A 17561-nucleotide genomic window follows, 5' to 3' on the forward strand; every position below is an offset into this window, starting at 1 on the left:
ACTAACCACAGAGTGAAATTACCAGACCACCATGGAGGTACATATTCTTTCACATATGACAGATGATTTTGTAATGCTGTAAAGTACACTGAGAGCAAGTTCAGGCTTCATAATCATGTAATCCAGCCCATTTAAGTCATCTCTACATAAAGGATGAAGTATGAAAAGCAGCAAGCACTGCTCCCACTAGGTTATATCTGGGACTCTCCACCATTTGTCCTTAGAACTGAAGAAGCTTCTCGGATGAGAGGTGAAACGTCTTCAAGCAACTTAAAGAAGTCCAGACGCTTTTCTTTGCAAGCTCCTTTGACTACGATGACCTGGATGACTGAGAACCTTCAAAGACATATGAGAGCAAACCTGCACAGATCCTTGACTGAAGAACCTACATGCGCTCCTTTGTGGAGCACAGTGTGGTGAGTCACTTTACAAACATACTGACTTTCTGCTGAATCCTGCTGTAAGGGAAACACACAGCATGCAAGCAGGGAAACTAACCCTGGAACTGTTCCACTAACTAAACCTTCGATTGCGTTTTACAGAACAAGCTCAAGTAAATTAGGGCGGAGAAGTCCCACATAATTACATCAGTTAGATCTCTGGACTTGGGATGGGATAAAGTATAGCTTGCTGTCAGCTTTCAAGCAACTCAGGATAATTTGAAGCAATGGAAACTGGCAAACCGCAATACCTGCTGTCTGAAAACTTGAGTGCTTGACCCATTTAACAAAATCGAGCCTGTCTCAAAGATCCAGAGAGCTGTTAAGCCGACTCATTCAGTTGTGACAGATCTTTTAAGAAATGTTGAACTTGTGAATCACTGCTGGTCTTTTTACCGGTCTGGGTGCAGCTGGAAAGTTAGAAACAAATAAGCAACTGACTCACCTTTAAATGCAGGGAACATCGGTGCCATGTTGCTCGTGATTAGAGAGTCTGAAACATTGGCACTCAGATCTATAGAGGAAATGAGAGGTTAGGACAAACTGAATTTGCTGGGCATGGAATTTGGCTATGGATTAAAACTTAGATTACATGTTGTGAAGACTGATGCGTCTACTGTGAAACTAAAGCATAGCGATTTACTGGCTGAGAAAAACATTTACAAATTAGTGGAGTTGAATGCAGGCAGATTTAGGGCTTCTTTATTACATCTCCTGTGACTTATTTTAATTTTAATAATCACATTGATGTGGTGTCAGAAGAATCGGAAATTGTTTTTTCTCATGCTTGGAAAGCTGGCGTAAAAGTCGGCAGGAGCTTCCAGGATCGCTGACTCAGACACATGGCAATGAAAGTTGGTATTTGGTTAATTGTAGGATTTTAGCCCTGCGACAGACTGGTGACCTGTTCAGGGTGTACCATGGCAGCTATGATAGGCTCCAGCCCACCTACAAAGTAGGCCTGGGGGAAAGGATTAGCTAGGCTGGCTAAGCGTTCGACCTTGACCTTCATTGTTAGCATTCAAGGTCAAAGTTGAGCTTGGAAAATTTCTTAAAACTTTTCAAATTTTCCACTAATATTTCTTAAAATCTCAAGGTTTCAGACAATTCTGCTCCAATCATATGGCTACAGATAATAAAATACACAATTTTGGTTTGTAATGCTGCAAAGTCATAGTTGAAAGGTCCCACCCCTCCTCGTGAAAAACAACAAAATACAAAAAACCAAGAAGCAAAAAAACAGACTGATCACTCAGCATGTAAGAAGAACATCATAAAACATCAAAGTTTTGGTATAGCCCTTGCCCTTTGGGGGGAGCTGTACCCTCTTGTGTGCTCTTGTTTGTACTGGTATTGGTTTGCCCAGATTACAACAGAGCTAAAACAGATTGTGTTTAAGACTTGTTTAAGCACTGATCAGTAAAATACTACACGTCACCTTTCTAACATCCACATTGATTCCACATTCCAAACACTTAAACACACCACGAAGGGTCATGTAGGAGCTGCAAAAGGCAATAGCACCCTGAATGGTTACCAGCCTGTTACAGTGCTAATGCAGAAAGCGAGACAACCACACACTGACAAACATACAGCCAATTTAGAACCACCAATTAGCCTAATGAGCAGGTCTTTAGACTGTAGTGGAAAACTGGAGGACCAGGAGGTCTGAACTGTGGTGAGGCGACAGTGCTAATGACTGCATCTTACCTCCAGAAAAAGTGAAAGTTGTTCACATTAAAAAGTTGCTACATTAATTCACTCAAGAGAAATTAATTGATTAATTAATCTGCTATCACTGCTATCGCTGTGCTCACTTTCTACCAGAACCAGAGGCAGATCAAAGGTTTCATGTTGGCCAGCTTTTTCTGTTAACCCTGGAAAATCTACCACAAACTTTGTGTATTCTTGTCTCTGAACATCCAAAAGACAGATATACAGAAACAGATAAATAAACATTCAATCCGCAGAGTGTCACTCAAGAGGAAGTGGATGCTTTTCTCTCACGCAGCTGTGAAGCATATGTTTGCTCTGTACGTGAAAATGTGCTCTGAAACATCTCGACCTGACTTCAACACAGGCTGAGAGGGATGAACTGTCTCCCTCAATACCACACACATGCAGGTTCACAAACACAAACACTCACTGGGGGGATGCAGCAGGCCATAGGCAAGATCAGAGTTGTCTTTGTAGCGCAGACACTGCTGGCTGTTGTTTGCTGGGATGCGTACGTCAGCACGGACACACGCCTCCAACTCTGGGCTCAGAGGTTGCACTCTGGTCTGAGAGAGAGAGTAAGAGGTAGAGAGAGCGAGGATCAGTCAGTGTTGACAGTATAAGTGGGAGTCCAGACTAAAACGCGAGTGTTGTGTAAGATGGTTTGGCTTGGTTTTTGCTCTCCATGTGTGTATAGGTCAGCAAGGGCATTGCTCTGATTCTGTGCGCACAGCTCCCAAAAAAACCCCCAAACCAATAAATCACTTCCATCCTCTGTCACAGAGGGGAAAAAAAGACACATTTGTTTCCTCTTAAATTCTTGGTAGCACCAAGGGTTATATCATTTTGGAACCAGCTATGCAAAACATTTATATAATTTCAAAGAATAGAGTGCTAAATAGAAACAATGAAAGAAAGACATTTTTGGGTATTTCCATTTCCCAGAAAAAAGAGCAGCTTTAAAATATCCATCCTCTTCCACCTTTTCAATTCAGTGTCGCAGGTGATGACACGATTCACTCTGGACAGGTTGCCAGAGAGACAGTAAACCATTGGCACTCACATCTGCATGTCTTTGGACTGTGCGAGGAAGCTGGAACACCCGGAGAGAACCCACCAAGCATGGGAGATCATGCAAACTCCACACAAACTCGGCACCTTCTTGCTGTAAGGCAACAGCGCTAACCACTGCTCCACCGTGCTGCCCCGCTTTGAATCACATACCGTTTACACCATGTCTACATAAAGATGCACTTTTGTGTTTTTAAACCGCATACAAAAAGTCTGGGCAATCCCCCAAAGCGGTTTGGCCTCGCCCCAAAGACAAATCAGCACGAGTACAATGAAAAGATTTTCTATTTTCTTAAGAAGGCAGCCCATCTAAGATGTAAGAATTATTAGACATAAAACGGGCAATAAGTCAATCAAATCAAAGTGCCAAAAAGAACTAAACTGTGGAGATGTTTTAGACAGACGATGGTGTCGGGAAATTGTTAAAAGAAATCTGCAGTTTTTCACTGGTAAATTTTACAGTGGAGCCATAGTTTTACTCTTTACTGAGATTAAAGTAACACATAGTGTCAGCGCCTGTATGAACAGCTCGTGGGTTACAACATATACAATATACTTGTGGAAAAAGGGTTTTTTTCCCCCCAAGAGGCAGATGAAAGGAATTTTAAATGAGATCTTGCATTAAGCTAGAGGCCAGGGCCACAGATGTGAACTTGTGTAAGTATCTATAATAAATGAACAGCAAATTAATATTTAATTGCATGTAAAACCATTTTTTTTTTACCCTTTACTTTTTTACTATTATTCCTCTTTGTCATAAAATACTAAACATTACGACTCTGTCCAGGAAACATCTTGGATGATATCTTAGTCACATTGTCCTTTTTTTTTTATAATAGGCAAACTAGCTCAAAACTAGCTTTTCATGGAAATGCTCAGCTTTGACAAGCTGCAAACTGAAGTTCTGTGTGGGTTTACAAGTGTGATGAAGATAATAGTGCTCAGTCACAAACAATCTGCAGTATGAGGGAAAAAATACAGATGGTACAATAAGATTCTCTGTTTTACTTCTATTGTTTAGATAGAGCTTCAATGGCTACTTCCTCTCTTGCACCATGATTCAGACAGTACAGTAATAGTCTCAAGTCTCCCGGGAATGCATCACTCTGCTTGAGGTCATAATTTACACAAGAGCTCAACCACATAGTGACAAAGACAAGAGAGACTTGAACCAACATGAGCAGAGAAGATGAGTAACAGCTGCTCAGAAAAGAAATTCAGATACTAAACAGCTCTGTGCAATCTGCTGCCAAACCATAACCACAGAAGAAATATAGCCGGAACGACTCAACTCTACAGGCTATGTTTAGAGATAAAAGCTCCAGCCAGCGGACTCACCAGAGGCTGAATGGTATAGGATACCCAGAGGGGCATGAGCCGGTCTTTGCTGTATCCGCTGAGGTAGTTTAAGTGGTGCAGCAGACAAAATGTGGCACCTGATTGGATGACTCGAGGGATGCCAAAAGGTTCGTGGAGGCGACGCAAGCTGGATTTCTCACCTGAAGAGAAGATGTGTAATGTGTATCAGACAGAAGCATCTCTAAAACCACCACATGTGCAAAGAAAAGTGAAATGATTCTCACTTGAGCTCAATGCCAAGAGATTTCCGTTCATTTGTTCCACCTGAAAAGAAATTCATCTTGTTAGCATGATTGTGTTAGAAATAGCTAACACAATTTAACCACGTATTCAGTATATAAAGCTCTGATGTCAATGCATTTTTTAAAGCTCATTTTTTGTACATATCCCAGCTTCTCTAGTTTGAGAGTAGGATAGTAGTACTTCTATTACTCCATGCACTTCACTATGTGTTAATGAACTTCATCAGAAGAGACCAAGTAGTAACCACTGCCACTAACTACGAATCAAAAACCATAAATCCGGCGTACACCAGAGGCCTGTATTATTGATCATGATATGGGGCTTAGTGAAGTAAATTCAAGGCTAACTCTGGGTTTTCCAGCCAACATCTACACACCAATCAATACACTGGAAAATAGTTTGTCCATTGCTGGAAAAGTCTAGTATTAGGAGGGCTAGATACTTTTTATTTCTCTGATGACCTTCAATCCAGCTTTTTTCAATTTTTCTGCAAGCAGGTTTAAAACAATTCTATTGCTCTAAAAGCTGTTATACAGCAATATAATCCAAACACAAGACTTCATTTAGCACAGTCAAAGATGAAAGAATAGGGGTTAAACACACCAAACAACATCATATGTTAGCTTCAGAACATGCAAATGCAGTTATAGTCAGATCCCCGAGCTCTGCTGTGTTCTCTCCTGGAGAATTCTCATTTTTCGCTGTGCACACAAAGAATGATTAAGTGAAGCACCAAATATAACCACCTAAAAGTCCACAGCAATGCCACTGTGGATAGAAACTAGTCCCAAAATAAGCCTGAATGTGTGTTACATGATCTTGTGATGTAGGAGTGATGAGCTGTTCTGTTTATTTACAAAACTCTTTGAAATTATGACTCTAGCAAAAGGCCCACATGTCCCAGTTATCTACCACCACAAAGCACTCATCAGCTGAAAAAACAGAGAAGAGTCTCAAATCTAACCAATGCATATGCATGTAACTGCACGCAACTACGATCTGTAAAAAGAGAACGCCTCTAATAGTTTTATATATACAGAAAGCTCTTGTATTTTATTAATGTGCCCATAAATAAACTTGCATTTGAGACACAACTTAATGTGCACATTTGTGGAGCTTAGTTGTCATGTATAACTGTGTAATACACATTTGTGACACTCAGACAAATATGCAGTGGGTATATATGTTGCTTTAAGCTAAAACCTAATGCTAGCATTAGCAATAAAATCCTTTAAAAACATAGATGTTTGGCAGATCTTTGTATAGTTTAATGGGAGTTTACTGACAGAAAGAATATTTCATATAAAAATAAGTTCTAGACTAATTTAAATGTTGGCCAGGCACTGGTCCATAGCTGTCTAGTCAAAGAAAATTTTGTGCCCATCCATCTAGTAGGTTGACAATAATCTTAGGGTCTTTAAACCTATTAGAAAACATTCAGTGGGTCCCATAAATGGCTTTAAAAAATTCACAACATTTCACTCTAGTTGTAAATATATTTCATTCTTGACATTTGCATCCAGAGGCCAAAAATAAATCTGGTTAGCACATACCATTTCTGTGGTTTGGGATTCACAAGTGCACTGCAGGTTGTCAGAGGGGAAGAGCACATTAGAGTTACAGAGGATGTCGTGGGAGAGCTGTGCTGGGAGAACTGGATTATGGACGGGGTGCTTCAGGAGGTGGTTCAGACTACCGTGGGTCCCGTTGTTTGGAGAAGGACGAATGCCAAGAAGATCTGTTTGATAAGAGAAGAAAATGATTAATTAAATGAATGAATAGGACACATCAAATAAGACAACATGTCAGTGTATTTGAAATTAAAAGAAGAGTCATGGTTTCAAGAACAACAAATCTTTACCAAAGTTATCACACAGTACAATTATAAGAGTTCAGCGACTTATACAAATTTGCTTTGTTTCAAAGAGAGTGAGCCTTAATAGTCAGTTTATTATGTATGTTAAAAAAATACACCAGCAAAGAGTAAATCTGCCTAAATTCTACTTTTTTAAAATTGATACTGCCTGAATTAATGGAAGATGAACACACACCTATTCTATTTTGACCTAAAGAGCCACTACTGTAGCCGGCATACACCGTATGGTTGTGTGTTCAGTTTGATTCTGACTTAGAGTACTGAAATATCCGGGTTACTCTATCTTGTCTTCAGTCTGGTAGATATGGTTTCCTTTTTCTAACACTTCTTTATTTTGGAAGTAAAACACAGACCTAAAACTCAGTGCAGACGAAGCATACCTGCTTCCTCTTCTCAAGTGTGTTAACTTATCTTTTAAAAATAAGCAGCTGTTTTTAGCAATTTGATGAATTATGGGGTTAGTAAACTATGTTAGGCAAAGTAATAAAAATGAAATCAGATGACTTCTTGTAGACTTGCTGACTTGACTGTGTCTTGTGGACATGATTCATATGATGAAGCGATGGAAACTAATTATGTCACTGCAGAAATAGTTACACGTTCAGCAAATGCCCCGAGCTCAAGCCATTGCTGCTAGTGTCACATTTATCTGCTAAATACGTAGCTGCAGCATGCTTACCTTAGACAGAAAGTCAGCCTATGAGCATGTTTAGAGCTCACTGATTGAAACATTATATCTCCTGCAGTTTAAGACTATGGCATCAATTTAGAAGGTTTGTGAGGTGGACTAGTTCTCGGCTTTGATCGGTAATTCTTGTAGTCTCCTCAGCTCGCCTGGCAACCTCAAAGGGCTAACAAAACTTCAGGGTACAAGAGTAAAATAGATGTTCTCATTTAGCTCTCAGCATGAAAGTCAATGAGCGAATATGTCTAACGAAAAAGAAACGATAAAGAAAAAATATTAGGCTTCGTTGCAGGACAGGAGAAGAATGTGCAGTGAGCAGTGTGAAGGAACAATATAACTTACCACACATGAGGTTATATAATTCAATGTTCTCAAAAGTTGGCACAACTGTGCTGTGTTTAAATGCTGGACCGTAGCCAATGAAGATTGCCTGATGGAGACAAGCAAACAAACAAAAAACCAGGTAAGACTTTCATTAATTTCTCTTCAACCTGTAAAATAAACAAGTGCGTATATTGAACTATATGATCTACAGTTTGACAGTTTATCAACTTAAAACCTTTAAATTGTTTTTGTACAACAAAAAGAAATCACTGAACACTTTAATTAGATAACGCATAAATATTTGAAAGGAACTAAAACAGTAAAATGACCTTACGTAACCTCAGAAGTGAAGGGCTTCAATTCTAGGAAAGCCTTGGATGGATTCACAGATATTTGCCTGTGATCTATTTCAAGGGCAGTTTGCAACTTTCCCTAGCTGTGTGCAGGCAGGCTGGCAACCGCTTACACAAAAGTTGACTTTTCTCGACCCTTTTTTTAGATCGGTCTGCAGTCTTGTAAGCTAATTATACTGAGTCAAATTCCAGTGTAAACCACGGCCGGAAGCATAGACAAAAATACCATAAAGACTGACATTAAGGTGGCAGACAGAAACACCTTTCTCAATTAAAACAAACTCAGTCAAAAGTTGATTGTGTAGGTGGAGAGAAATCCACACAAAATGTAATTACGGTACTTAGGTCCGGGTCTAGACATACCTAATGCATATGTTTCCTTTAGATTTGTTTCACTACAAGTACAAGCCTAATTCCAAAATCTGTGAGAAAACATGCTAGGGCAGGGCCGTGTTTACCGCTGTGTAGCATCTGCTCTTCTTTTAACAACAGTTCATAAACATCTGGAAACTGAGGACACCAGCTGTTGGACTTTGGGGAGAAAAACATTGTCCATTTCTTGACTGATATAGGATTCTAGCTGCTCAACAGTCGCGATTCTTCTTTGTCGTATATTTGTCTCACGATGTGCCCAAGTTTTTTTTAACCGGTGAAGTTCTGGACTACAGGCAGATCAGTTTAGCACCAAGAGTTTTTTTTAAAGCTCATCTATTAAGACATTACATCGTGCTTTATTCTGTAATAGCTGTGGTATGTAATTCAAAACCATCTTTCTGAAATATAGAAGCCCTTCCTTGAAAAAGATGTCATGGGAATGAGAGCAGATGTTGGTCTAAAACCTGTATATAACTTTCAGGACTGATGGTGCTTTTCCAGATGTACAAGCTTTGAAGCGAGCACACATAGCAAGCTGAATGGTCCATCTTCAAAGATGACAGTGCTTTAAACCTGCCTTCTGTTCAAAAATCCGTCTATATGCATATTTAAAGCTCACTGATTAAAATAATATATCCTATTTTTTTATTTCCATAAACAAACTACAGTATAAAGATCATGTTGGACTAATTCTTAGCTGTGATCAGTATATGTAGTCACCAAAGCTCGAACATTACTTAAAAAAGAAATCCAGAACAAATCTAATATTTTTGAGCAAACAGCAGAATATAACAAGATAGTTTCTTTTTCTACAATTGCAAACTCATAGCACGACTTGATTATCCAAACATGTGTGTCAAAACATTGTAAGATATGTGTGAGGTATTATGCGATGATTAAAATGGGAAAACCCACTGTTACAAGGACATCTCTGACACAACTCTTTCTGGGTATTGTGGCAAAGTGATCGTACAAAATGATCTGACTGGTGCTGTTAACACTGATCTATCACAGACAAAACGTGTATCTCACACACACACACACACACACACACACACACACACACACACACACACACACACACACACACACACACACACACACACACACACACACACACACACACACACACACACACACACACACCTTTAAATTAAATTCCCCTGACCTGCATGTTGGTGAAGAGGTTATCAGAGCCGTGGAATCCGCCAGTGCAATACTTGATATCGCTGCCTTTACTGAGGAGAGAAAATAAAATTTATCTGAGGGAAAAAACACAGAACAAAATAAACTCTGGAAGTCACTAAACATACTTCCCTTTTAGGTGTAACTGTATATTGTGTCTGCCAACATTTTTGGATGATTGCACAAATTACATTCAAGGAAGCATCAGCAAAAAATAAAAATAAAGATATATAATATATGTCAGCTTGTTTCTTAAAAAACAGCTCTGCTAAGCTAAAAAGGGAAACAATAAAAAACATTCTGTTTTATAAAACAATATAATAATAATAATATGAGTCAAAACATCACACCTACATATTGAGGCTGCATGTAAGCGAATATACACAAAGGTAGTCCAGAGATGTTTAGTAGAGACATGAACGTTGTAGTTACAGCTTAACATATATGCTTGTATTCTCAGACTCATCGACAGCAGAATGATCTAGATGCAGGTCAGCATGACGTGTTGCTTTACGACAGGAGGTTTACACGGCCATGAGATTTCTATGATTTAATTTTACATACAGTTTGTTGTTTAAGTTAAGTTGTTAAACCAAAATGCACAAATTACATGCCTGTAAACAAAAATGTTAACTTAATTAGGTTAGAATTTAGCACTAAACTAAGCCTTTAATAGGACTAATAAAAAGTTTTCATGCAGCCCGACCTGATGAACTAACACATTAAAAATTAAAGAGAGTATCACTAATTGTTTACTTACAGTGCTGCTTGCCAGCCTGACTTCATGTAGAGGTGACCCCTCTCTATGCGGATGTTTTTAGCGAAGTGCATTCTTTTGGGAAGGTTTTCTTTGAGGTACGGCCTCATTGGCTGGTCAACGGTCCTGCACTTCAAAATGGACACAGACAAGGGGAATCAACACACAACAGAGAGAGAATGGGACTGTTTGACTTTCCAAGCAAGCAGATAATCTTTCATTCTTCTTATGAATACAAGAGTCCGATCTGGAATATTTCGCATACCGACAAGTTCTTCACCAGGCCCTCATAGTCAACTGAAAAAAGAAACACAGTACCAAGTAAGGCATGCTAATCTCCTACAAAGTGGCACAGAGTAATGATATAAATCTGGGAACAGGGGAATTCTGGTGTTTTTAAACAGGAACTCACAGGAAGAGTAATCCTGTGGGAGGCGACTTGGTCTGATGCGAGCAGCTGGGCCTTGGATTACAGTGAAACCAGAGGTGTCTTTCTGGAAATCTGACACATATGATGCCCTTTCACATGAAGCACTCTCCATGCCTGTTGAAAAGAAGTCATTTCACTAGGTTGTCTTCAGCAGGGCAACAAATGACACAGAGAAAGGCACCAGAAGAAGTTCTTAAACAAAACCTTATAATGTTTAAGAACTGTTTAATGTTGTATAAAAGCTACAAAAGTTTGTAATTCCTCTGAAATACAAAGTTTAAAGCTTTCCTCAATAAAAGGGGAAGATTTGTAGCGTACTTTCCATTCATTTCTAGGGATTCACAGAGCTTAAGTTTGCATTGCATGCAGGACGTGACATTCAAAATGACAGTGTAACATGTGTTGGCAATGTCTTTGGGTGTGACATGAGCACTCCAGCTAATTGCTTGTTTCTTGCCTTGCCAAGCTAGGGACTACCAAATACTAAAGTTAAAATTAACATCTTCTCTTGTAAATGATATGAAGCTAAACCTTTAATGAAGAACAAAATCTGTTCATGGATTTTAGAAAATGTACTTCTTCTCTTGGAAGTAATGTCTTAGATGAGGATATCTGGGCATCGCCCTGAGCCACATCCACTCCAACACACTGATCTTGAGTGTGTAATTACAAGAGATGGCACGATACCACTTTTTTATGTCCGATACCGATACCGATATCATAAATTTGGATATCTGCCGATACCGATATGAATCCGATATAGTGTTTTTTAATCAACAAAACTGTTTTTTAAAATATCTTGCTGCATTTTGCAAGTCTGCAAGTTCATACTCAAGTTTAAAACAACAACTACACTAAAGCTATTCTGTTATACCTGTATACAAAAAAAATATTTCATAGTTCAGCAATACTGATCAATCTAATAAACTTAGACCTACACCATCCTCCCTATTCTGGTATTTTAAAGAGTACTTAGCGTAAATATTAAGCAACCTAACTAATAGGGTTCCAACTCCCAGCAACAACAAAAATAAATAAATAAAAAATAGGGAACCACCCCTCACGCTCCACCTCATGATGCTTAATCGACGTAATCAACCTTAATTTGATGCAGTGTGAAAAAAAAATGCACAGAAATCAATTCTTTTTCAAGAAATATTAAATAGATTCAACATCTTTCTTCAACAAAATTGCAGACTGCACAGATGGTACCTTCCCAAAGTAAAAAGTACTATAGCTTACTAGGGTATATATATTAGACTTAATAGTTACTATATACAGTAATTGACTTCTATTCATTTTAGATCAAATTAAAACTTTGGGTGTCAGATAATTATTTATTAAAGGCTCGACATTTTAAATGAGAATAAGAAAGAAAAGTATGTCTTTGTGCCCCCTTTTCCCAGTTAATGCCCTATCGGCCCCCCTGGCTAAACTTTGCTAGATCCGCCCCTGCACAGTTACCAGCCGTCAGCTACGTAGAAAAAGATCCTGGAGTAGAAAGTGATATTAAATAAATTGTAACAACAGCTTATCAAGCTTAAACGTCCTGCTGTTGTTCAGCCGCTGGTTTCCTCTTTCTGGTGCAAAGTGGACCAAAAACAAACAAGAGAGACAGACTCGCGACAGAAAAGCCGATCAGCTGATCATTTAAGCAGTTTCATGATTGAAGTAGCAGCCGGAGAGCGAGAGGCAGTCGCTCGTTAAGCTTAACGTGGGAATGCTTTACAAACATTCAGAGATGGACTTACACACGTGCTTTACTTCTCTCGGGGATAACTTTGTCGGAGATGAAATGCCAGGTTGCTAGCGAAGCTCCAAATGCTATCCAGACCACCGACAGGTCCCGCATGCCACAGCCGCTCTATCACGTGACGCATACTGCTCCGACTGCTAACGTTCTGAGGTGAGTTACGGTGTGTTGCAAGTTTTGTGAGGTGCTTTCGTGATATTTAATGGATCGGATTACATTTTTTATTTTTCTCCGATATCCGATCCAGTAATTTAGGTCAGTATCGGACCGATACCGATACGTAATATCGGATCGGTCCATCTCTAGTAATTACAGGGCTAAACATCTGGTCTCCAGCCATCCAAAGAAACCTCTTTCTCTAATACTGAGAACATTTTACTTAGTTAACATGCACATGACTTCTTTATTCAGTTCTTCAGTGGCAGCGGTCTCCATTCTTACCGACAGCAGGTACACTAACTGACAAACTGACATCAAGACTCAAAATAATTTCACTTTGAACTGCCAACAAATTAAAACAATTTCCAAGTCTCCTTATTAGGGTGTGTAACAGTAACATTTAATGTTTTAAGGTATCCAGTTTAAGGTTTCAGAGCTCTAATGTGCCTCATTCATCTTAGAAATGAACAGGAACACCGAGGATGCTCTCAGTGATAAAATAATTAACTGGAATCAAAATGTTTGACTATTTTGTGTTTCAAATCCTAAGATTTATGATTTCTTGCAGGATTAATTGCTTGTCAAATTGCAGAAGTGTTCCATTTCTGCTATATTTCGGTCTCCATGTTATCATCATCAGCTGAGGACGTCACTAACTGGAATAAGAAGCATGTGGAATGCCCCTTTATGTGAGCGAATGGAAAGAAAGCCTGGCTATTTTGAATTCCATTTGCAATACTGCTCAGTTCCTCAAAAATGCTCAAAATATGTCCATTTGTATTTTAGTTAACACTTCAGTGAATCAGTCGTTTTCAGTATTTCCATCAGAAATTAAGCCACCTGCTAGCTTTCATAAGACAATGCTTCTTTTCTTTTAAAGTGTATTTCAGTTTAAACTGGTAATTTTCGGTCTCAGTCATCCCATGTAAACTGTATCCCAGCTGTGGAGAGTTGATATTTATCTCACCGTGGTCAGATGCGACTATTATGTTGACACAATTGTGCAGGTTTTTTGCTTTTAGGCCATCCATCAGCATGCCCAGAATCCTGTCCACCCTTTGCAAGGCCGGAACGATCTAAATGAATAACAGAAGTTCTAACAGAGTTAAAATGTTACCACGACTGGAACAACAACACTGAGAATCACTGTGCTTTTGCCATTCAAACGCCCTATCAACAATGTGCTTTAGATAAATATTTACCCAGCAAAATGAACTAACAGATTTGTTACCATAAGAGACGATCTTGACTATTTGAAGAGGTTGGACTTAATACTTTCAGTGGAATAAAATAACTATAAATAAATGAAAATAGAAAAACAGCATTACAGGTCCTTCGTTGTGCAGGCCGCAGTAAGCAGAGCTGAGTAGACCTCCCTTTCACCAACCACCACTTCCATCTCACCAGAGAGCTGCTAAAAAGGTTTTAATTCAGCTGAGAGACTCATAATCACTTCACAGCATCCTGATTTTATCCCAAGGGCCTACGTTCCAAAAACACCACACTTAAAAGGCATCAAGGAGTCATTCAGGACAGATGCCAGAATCAGGTGGTTGGTCAGCTAGCAACTTAGCTTCTCTTTAAACTGTTGAACAAGACAAGACATACAGTTCCAAAAAAAACAAAACCAAATGCAATCAGCACACTCACTAACACCCTTCTGCTCAAACAGTTTGTTATGGACAAACTCCCTTTAGTGCAGATGTCCTACCAAACAATCCATTGTTCACATCAGCGTCGAGTTCCCTCAGTTGAGGAACAGTTTTCAGTTGGTGCCCTAATCCTGAGCTTGGCCGGATTTCATGGATACAATGTGGTAAAATCTGTATATTTGTTCATCTGTATATCTGCCCGTCTGTATAGCAATATACAGCATCTGTATGCTATACAGATCATCTGTATATCTGTATACAACAGTACATTTGTCTGTAGTTCATCTGTATATTTGGTCTCTCTGTACATAGTCTGTTCATAACTATTCCACCATTTATACTACCCTTATCTGTATATATCAGTATATCCATACATTTAGTAGCCCTCTGCTTATCTGTATATAATTGCTCTTATTGCACTTACTACTCTTGCACTTAGATGCAAACTGTATTTTCTTATCCTGCATTTATACATGTGTAATGACCATAAAGTTGAATCCTAATCCTAAAATGTGTTTATCCTAGTTAAAGCAGTTAAACACATTTTTCTTCTTCATTTTGTGCTTAATTTGCCGCTCACCAGGACCAATTTACACTAGCAGGAGCATATTAACTGAAACCCCAGGCATACATTACACAACTGAGTGAACCTGTGATTGTAAGGCATGCTCAGTCAGCTGACGAACACTGTCAGCACACAAATTTTCCATACAGAGCTTTCCTCTAATGATGTTCCCTTCTTTTACCTAGTTATTCTTTTAGGTAATCAATAACCGGCTTATTAATACAGGCAAATAACTCACCTGCGTACTTTCTGGCCCATAGTAATGTCCTGTTGAATCAGGTTCATCCAGGTATAAAGTGTAGAAGTCAGGTCTAAAGACAGAAAGCCAACAGTTACGAGTGATATAGAGAGTTTCCTTATGGGAACTTACAACATCATCTTTGTTATCATAAAGATGAACATGAACCTTTCTCCCTCAGGTAAATTGAGCCAGTCAAGCAGTGTTGACACTCTCTTCTCAAATGCAACAGACCTGTGGGACAAATGTAATTTATGAAAGCATCGATACAGCACTGCATTGAGCTACATTTTACACTTCATTGGCATTGAATCAGAAGCTTGCATGGCATTGCTCTTACTTGTCATACATCTTGTAAAAACTTGGGAGGGTGCCATTGATGGCTACATCAGAGCCTGGCCAGAAGAAAGTTGCTGATTTCAGCTTCTGATAGATGGCCGTGAGCCAGACCTGACGAGAGAAGTTAGGTGAGATAGAGAAATGAAAAAATGTATGAAATTAATAGAAACGAGGAGGAGAAAAGAGTGCCATCTAGACTCTATTCTGAGTGAGTTGCAGTAGAAAATTGGATAATTAATTTTCAGTACATTGCGGCACCAGTGTTTAGTACATCAAGCTAAAAGCGTAATCCCTCACAGCCCTGTCAAGTCAGAAGGCAACCTAAGAGTAGGATTTTATTCTAAATGAATACCCATTCGATCTGCAGGTAGATGTATTAGTTATGCAGCTGTCTCCTAAACATTTGGCTGATGCACTTAGCTGTATTGGTTCAAAAGTCATTATGAAAGAATTCATTCCTATAGACTAAATTGCTTGACAGGGGTCATCCATCTCTTCTTCCCTCCTGAAAAGCCATATTGCAGCTGAATTGTGTAATTTCAAGAAGAGCACTTTGTCACACACTTGAGAAATGAGATTTAAGAGGCCTCTCATTTAAATGAAAACCACAAAGCATCTAAACAAGCACCACACGCAGCCCTCACAAGCTGTCACTTATTACGAGCTCAATCCATAATTATAATCAAGAAACTCCTTACAGGGAGAACTGATTCTCAACAATCAAACTTGCTGACTGACTTGTGTCGTTCATAGAAAGCAAATTACATTGTGATGAACACAGTATTTCTATTTCTAACACATGACTAGTGCGCTGACTTTTGCAGGACTATGAACAACACTGTCTAACTGGGATTCTCAGATGTGTGAAATAAACAGTATTCCCGAGAGCTACATTTTTGTGGCCATATTCAACAGAACCTAAATTTCCTTAAAAGGATTTGTTATTAGCAGGTTTTACTTTTGGCCTCTATGAGCCTGAGCTTTGCTGTACTAATTTACCACCTTTCTACACAACAGATTCACTTACTGGTTCTCCTTGATACCACTGGGGGTTCAATTTCTCATCCGTTTTCAAGCTGAAGAAAGCATTTTGTTTCACATCGTACATCTTGTTGTCCACAATCCCATGAGACTCGGGATAAAGACCCTGCAGGAATAGAGATAAGATAAACCAAGTCACAATGAGCTGCTTTGATTCTGTGGCTGCAGGGATTTAAAGGTGATTACCTCTTCTCTCACCATCTTTCAACCCCAAATATTACAAGTAACCACAGCAGTTTATCTTAATTGCAGTGTCTGATTTCAACCAATAAAGGTGGAGTCAACGTTATAAGCGTCTTGCTGGAGTTGTTCTCCGTACGAATGTAAGCCATTAGGTCTCAACCATTCCTACCATCCTGTGGAAGTGTCATTTTAGAAAAAGCAGGATGTTTACACTTCTTTACAAACAGATTTAGAGTTTGAGCTTCTCTTACTCTAAATGTCTGTTCTGTCTGTAACAATTGAAAATAAAATAAAATAGATACATAATAATAATAAAGGTCAATTAAATGGACCAATATGGCAAGGCCATGATGATGCACTTGGTAAAGTAAATCTGCTAGGCATCTTTCTTGGCCTTCAGACAATAATTCTGATGGCTAAAGATCCAAATGGGACAGGCAACCCTCCCCCCCCCCCCAAAAACAAACAAACAAGCAAACAAACAAAAAAAAATTTATGTTTTGCTACTTTATTCTCAGTCACATCTGCTAGCAACCAAACTAAACAGAGAGGGGGTGTCACTGACCGGTGTCCAGGCTTCTGTGAGTGGGGCCCTAAGTACTTGGCTTCAAGCACAACTGAAAAAAGTTTAATAACAATAACTACTTAGTCACGGTTTCCGCGTTCACAAACAAGTATAATCCTGGAATAAGTCTATTAACTAAACCAGTTATTTTTATAGCTTTAAAGTGGACATGAAACACTTCATTTATAAAGGCTAATTTACATCATTATCAATTTACATCATCATCTCAAAAACTGACACAGATGTAAAACT

General features: G+C 38.9%; 1 protein-coding gene across 1 annotated transcript in view; it reads right to left on the bottom strand.

Moving 5' to 3' along the window:
• enpp1 (ectonucleotide pyrophosphatase/phosphodiesterase 1) overlaps positions 1 to 17561 on the bottom strand; it is a 37494-nt gene that overhangs the window by 7519 nt on the left and 12414 nt on the right. The window contains exons 6-20 of the mRNA XM_080881787.1: positions 16548 to 16667; positions 15522 to 15631; positions 15350 to 15415; positions 15182 to 15254; positions 13694 to 13802; positions 10797 to 10928; positions 10650 to 10681; positions 10388 to 10515; positions 9611 to 9680; positions 7733 to 7820; positions 6383 to 6567; positions 4811 to 4850; positions 4566 to 4726; positions 2587 to 2722; positions 886 to 954 (exon numbers count right to left, since the gene is read on the bottom strand). Of these exons, the coding sequence (XP_080737913.1) occupies positions 886 to 954; positions 2587 to 2722; positions 4566 to 4726; positions 4811 to 4850; positions 6383 to 6567; positions 7733 to 7820; positions 9611 to 9680; positions 10388 to 10515; positions 10650 to 10681; positions 10797 to 10928; positions 13694 to 13802; positions 15182 to 15254; positions 15350 to 15415; positions 15522 to 15631; positions 16548 to 16667 (1519 nt within the window). The remainder of the gene's footprint in view (positions 1 to 885; positions 955 to 2586; positions 2723 to 4565; positions 4727 to 4810; positions 4851 to 6382; positions 6568 to 7732; positions 7821 to 9610; positions 9681 to 10387; positions 10516 to 10649; positions 10682 to 10796; positions 10929 to 13693; positions 13803 to 15181; positions 15255 to 15349; positions 15416 to 15521; positions 15632 to 16547; positions 16668 to 17561) is intronic.

The sequence above is a fragment of the Rhamphochromis sp. 'chilingali' genome (assembly GCF_963969265.1).
Source record: "Rhamphochromis sp. 'chilingali' genome assembly, chromosome: 5".
Lineage (NCBI taxonomy): Eukaryota > Metazoa > Chordata > Actinopteri > Cichliformes > Cichlidae > Rhamphochromis > Rhamphochromis sp. 'chilingali'.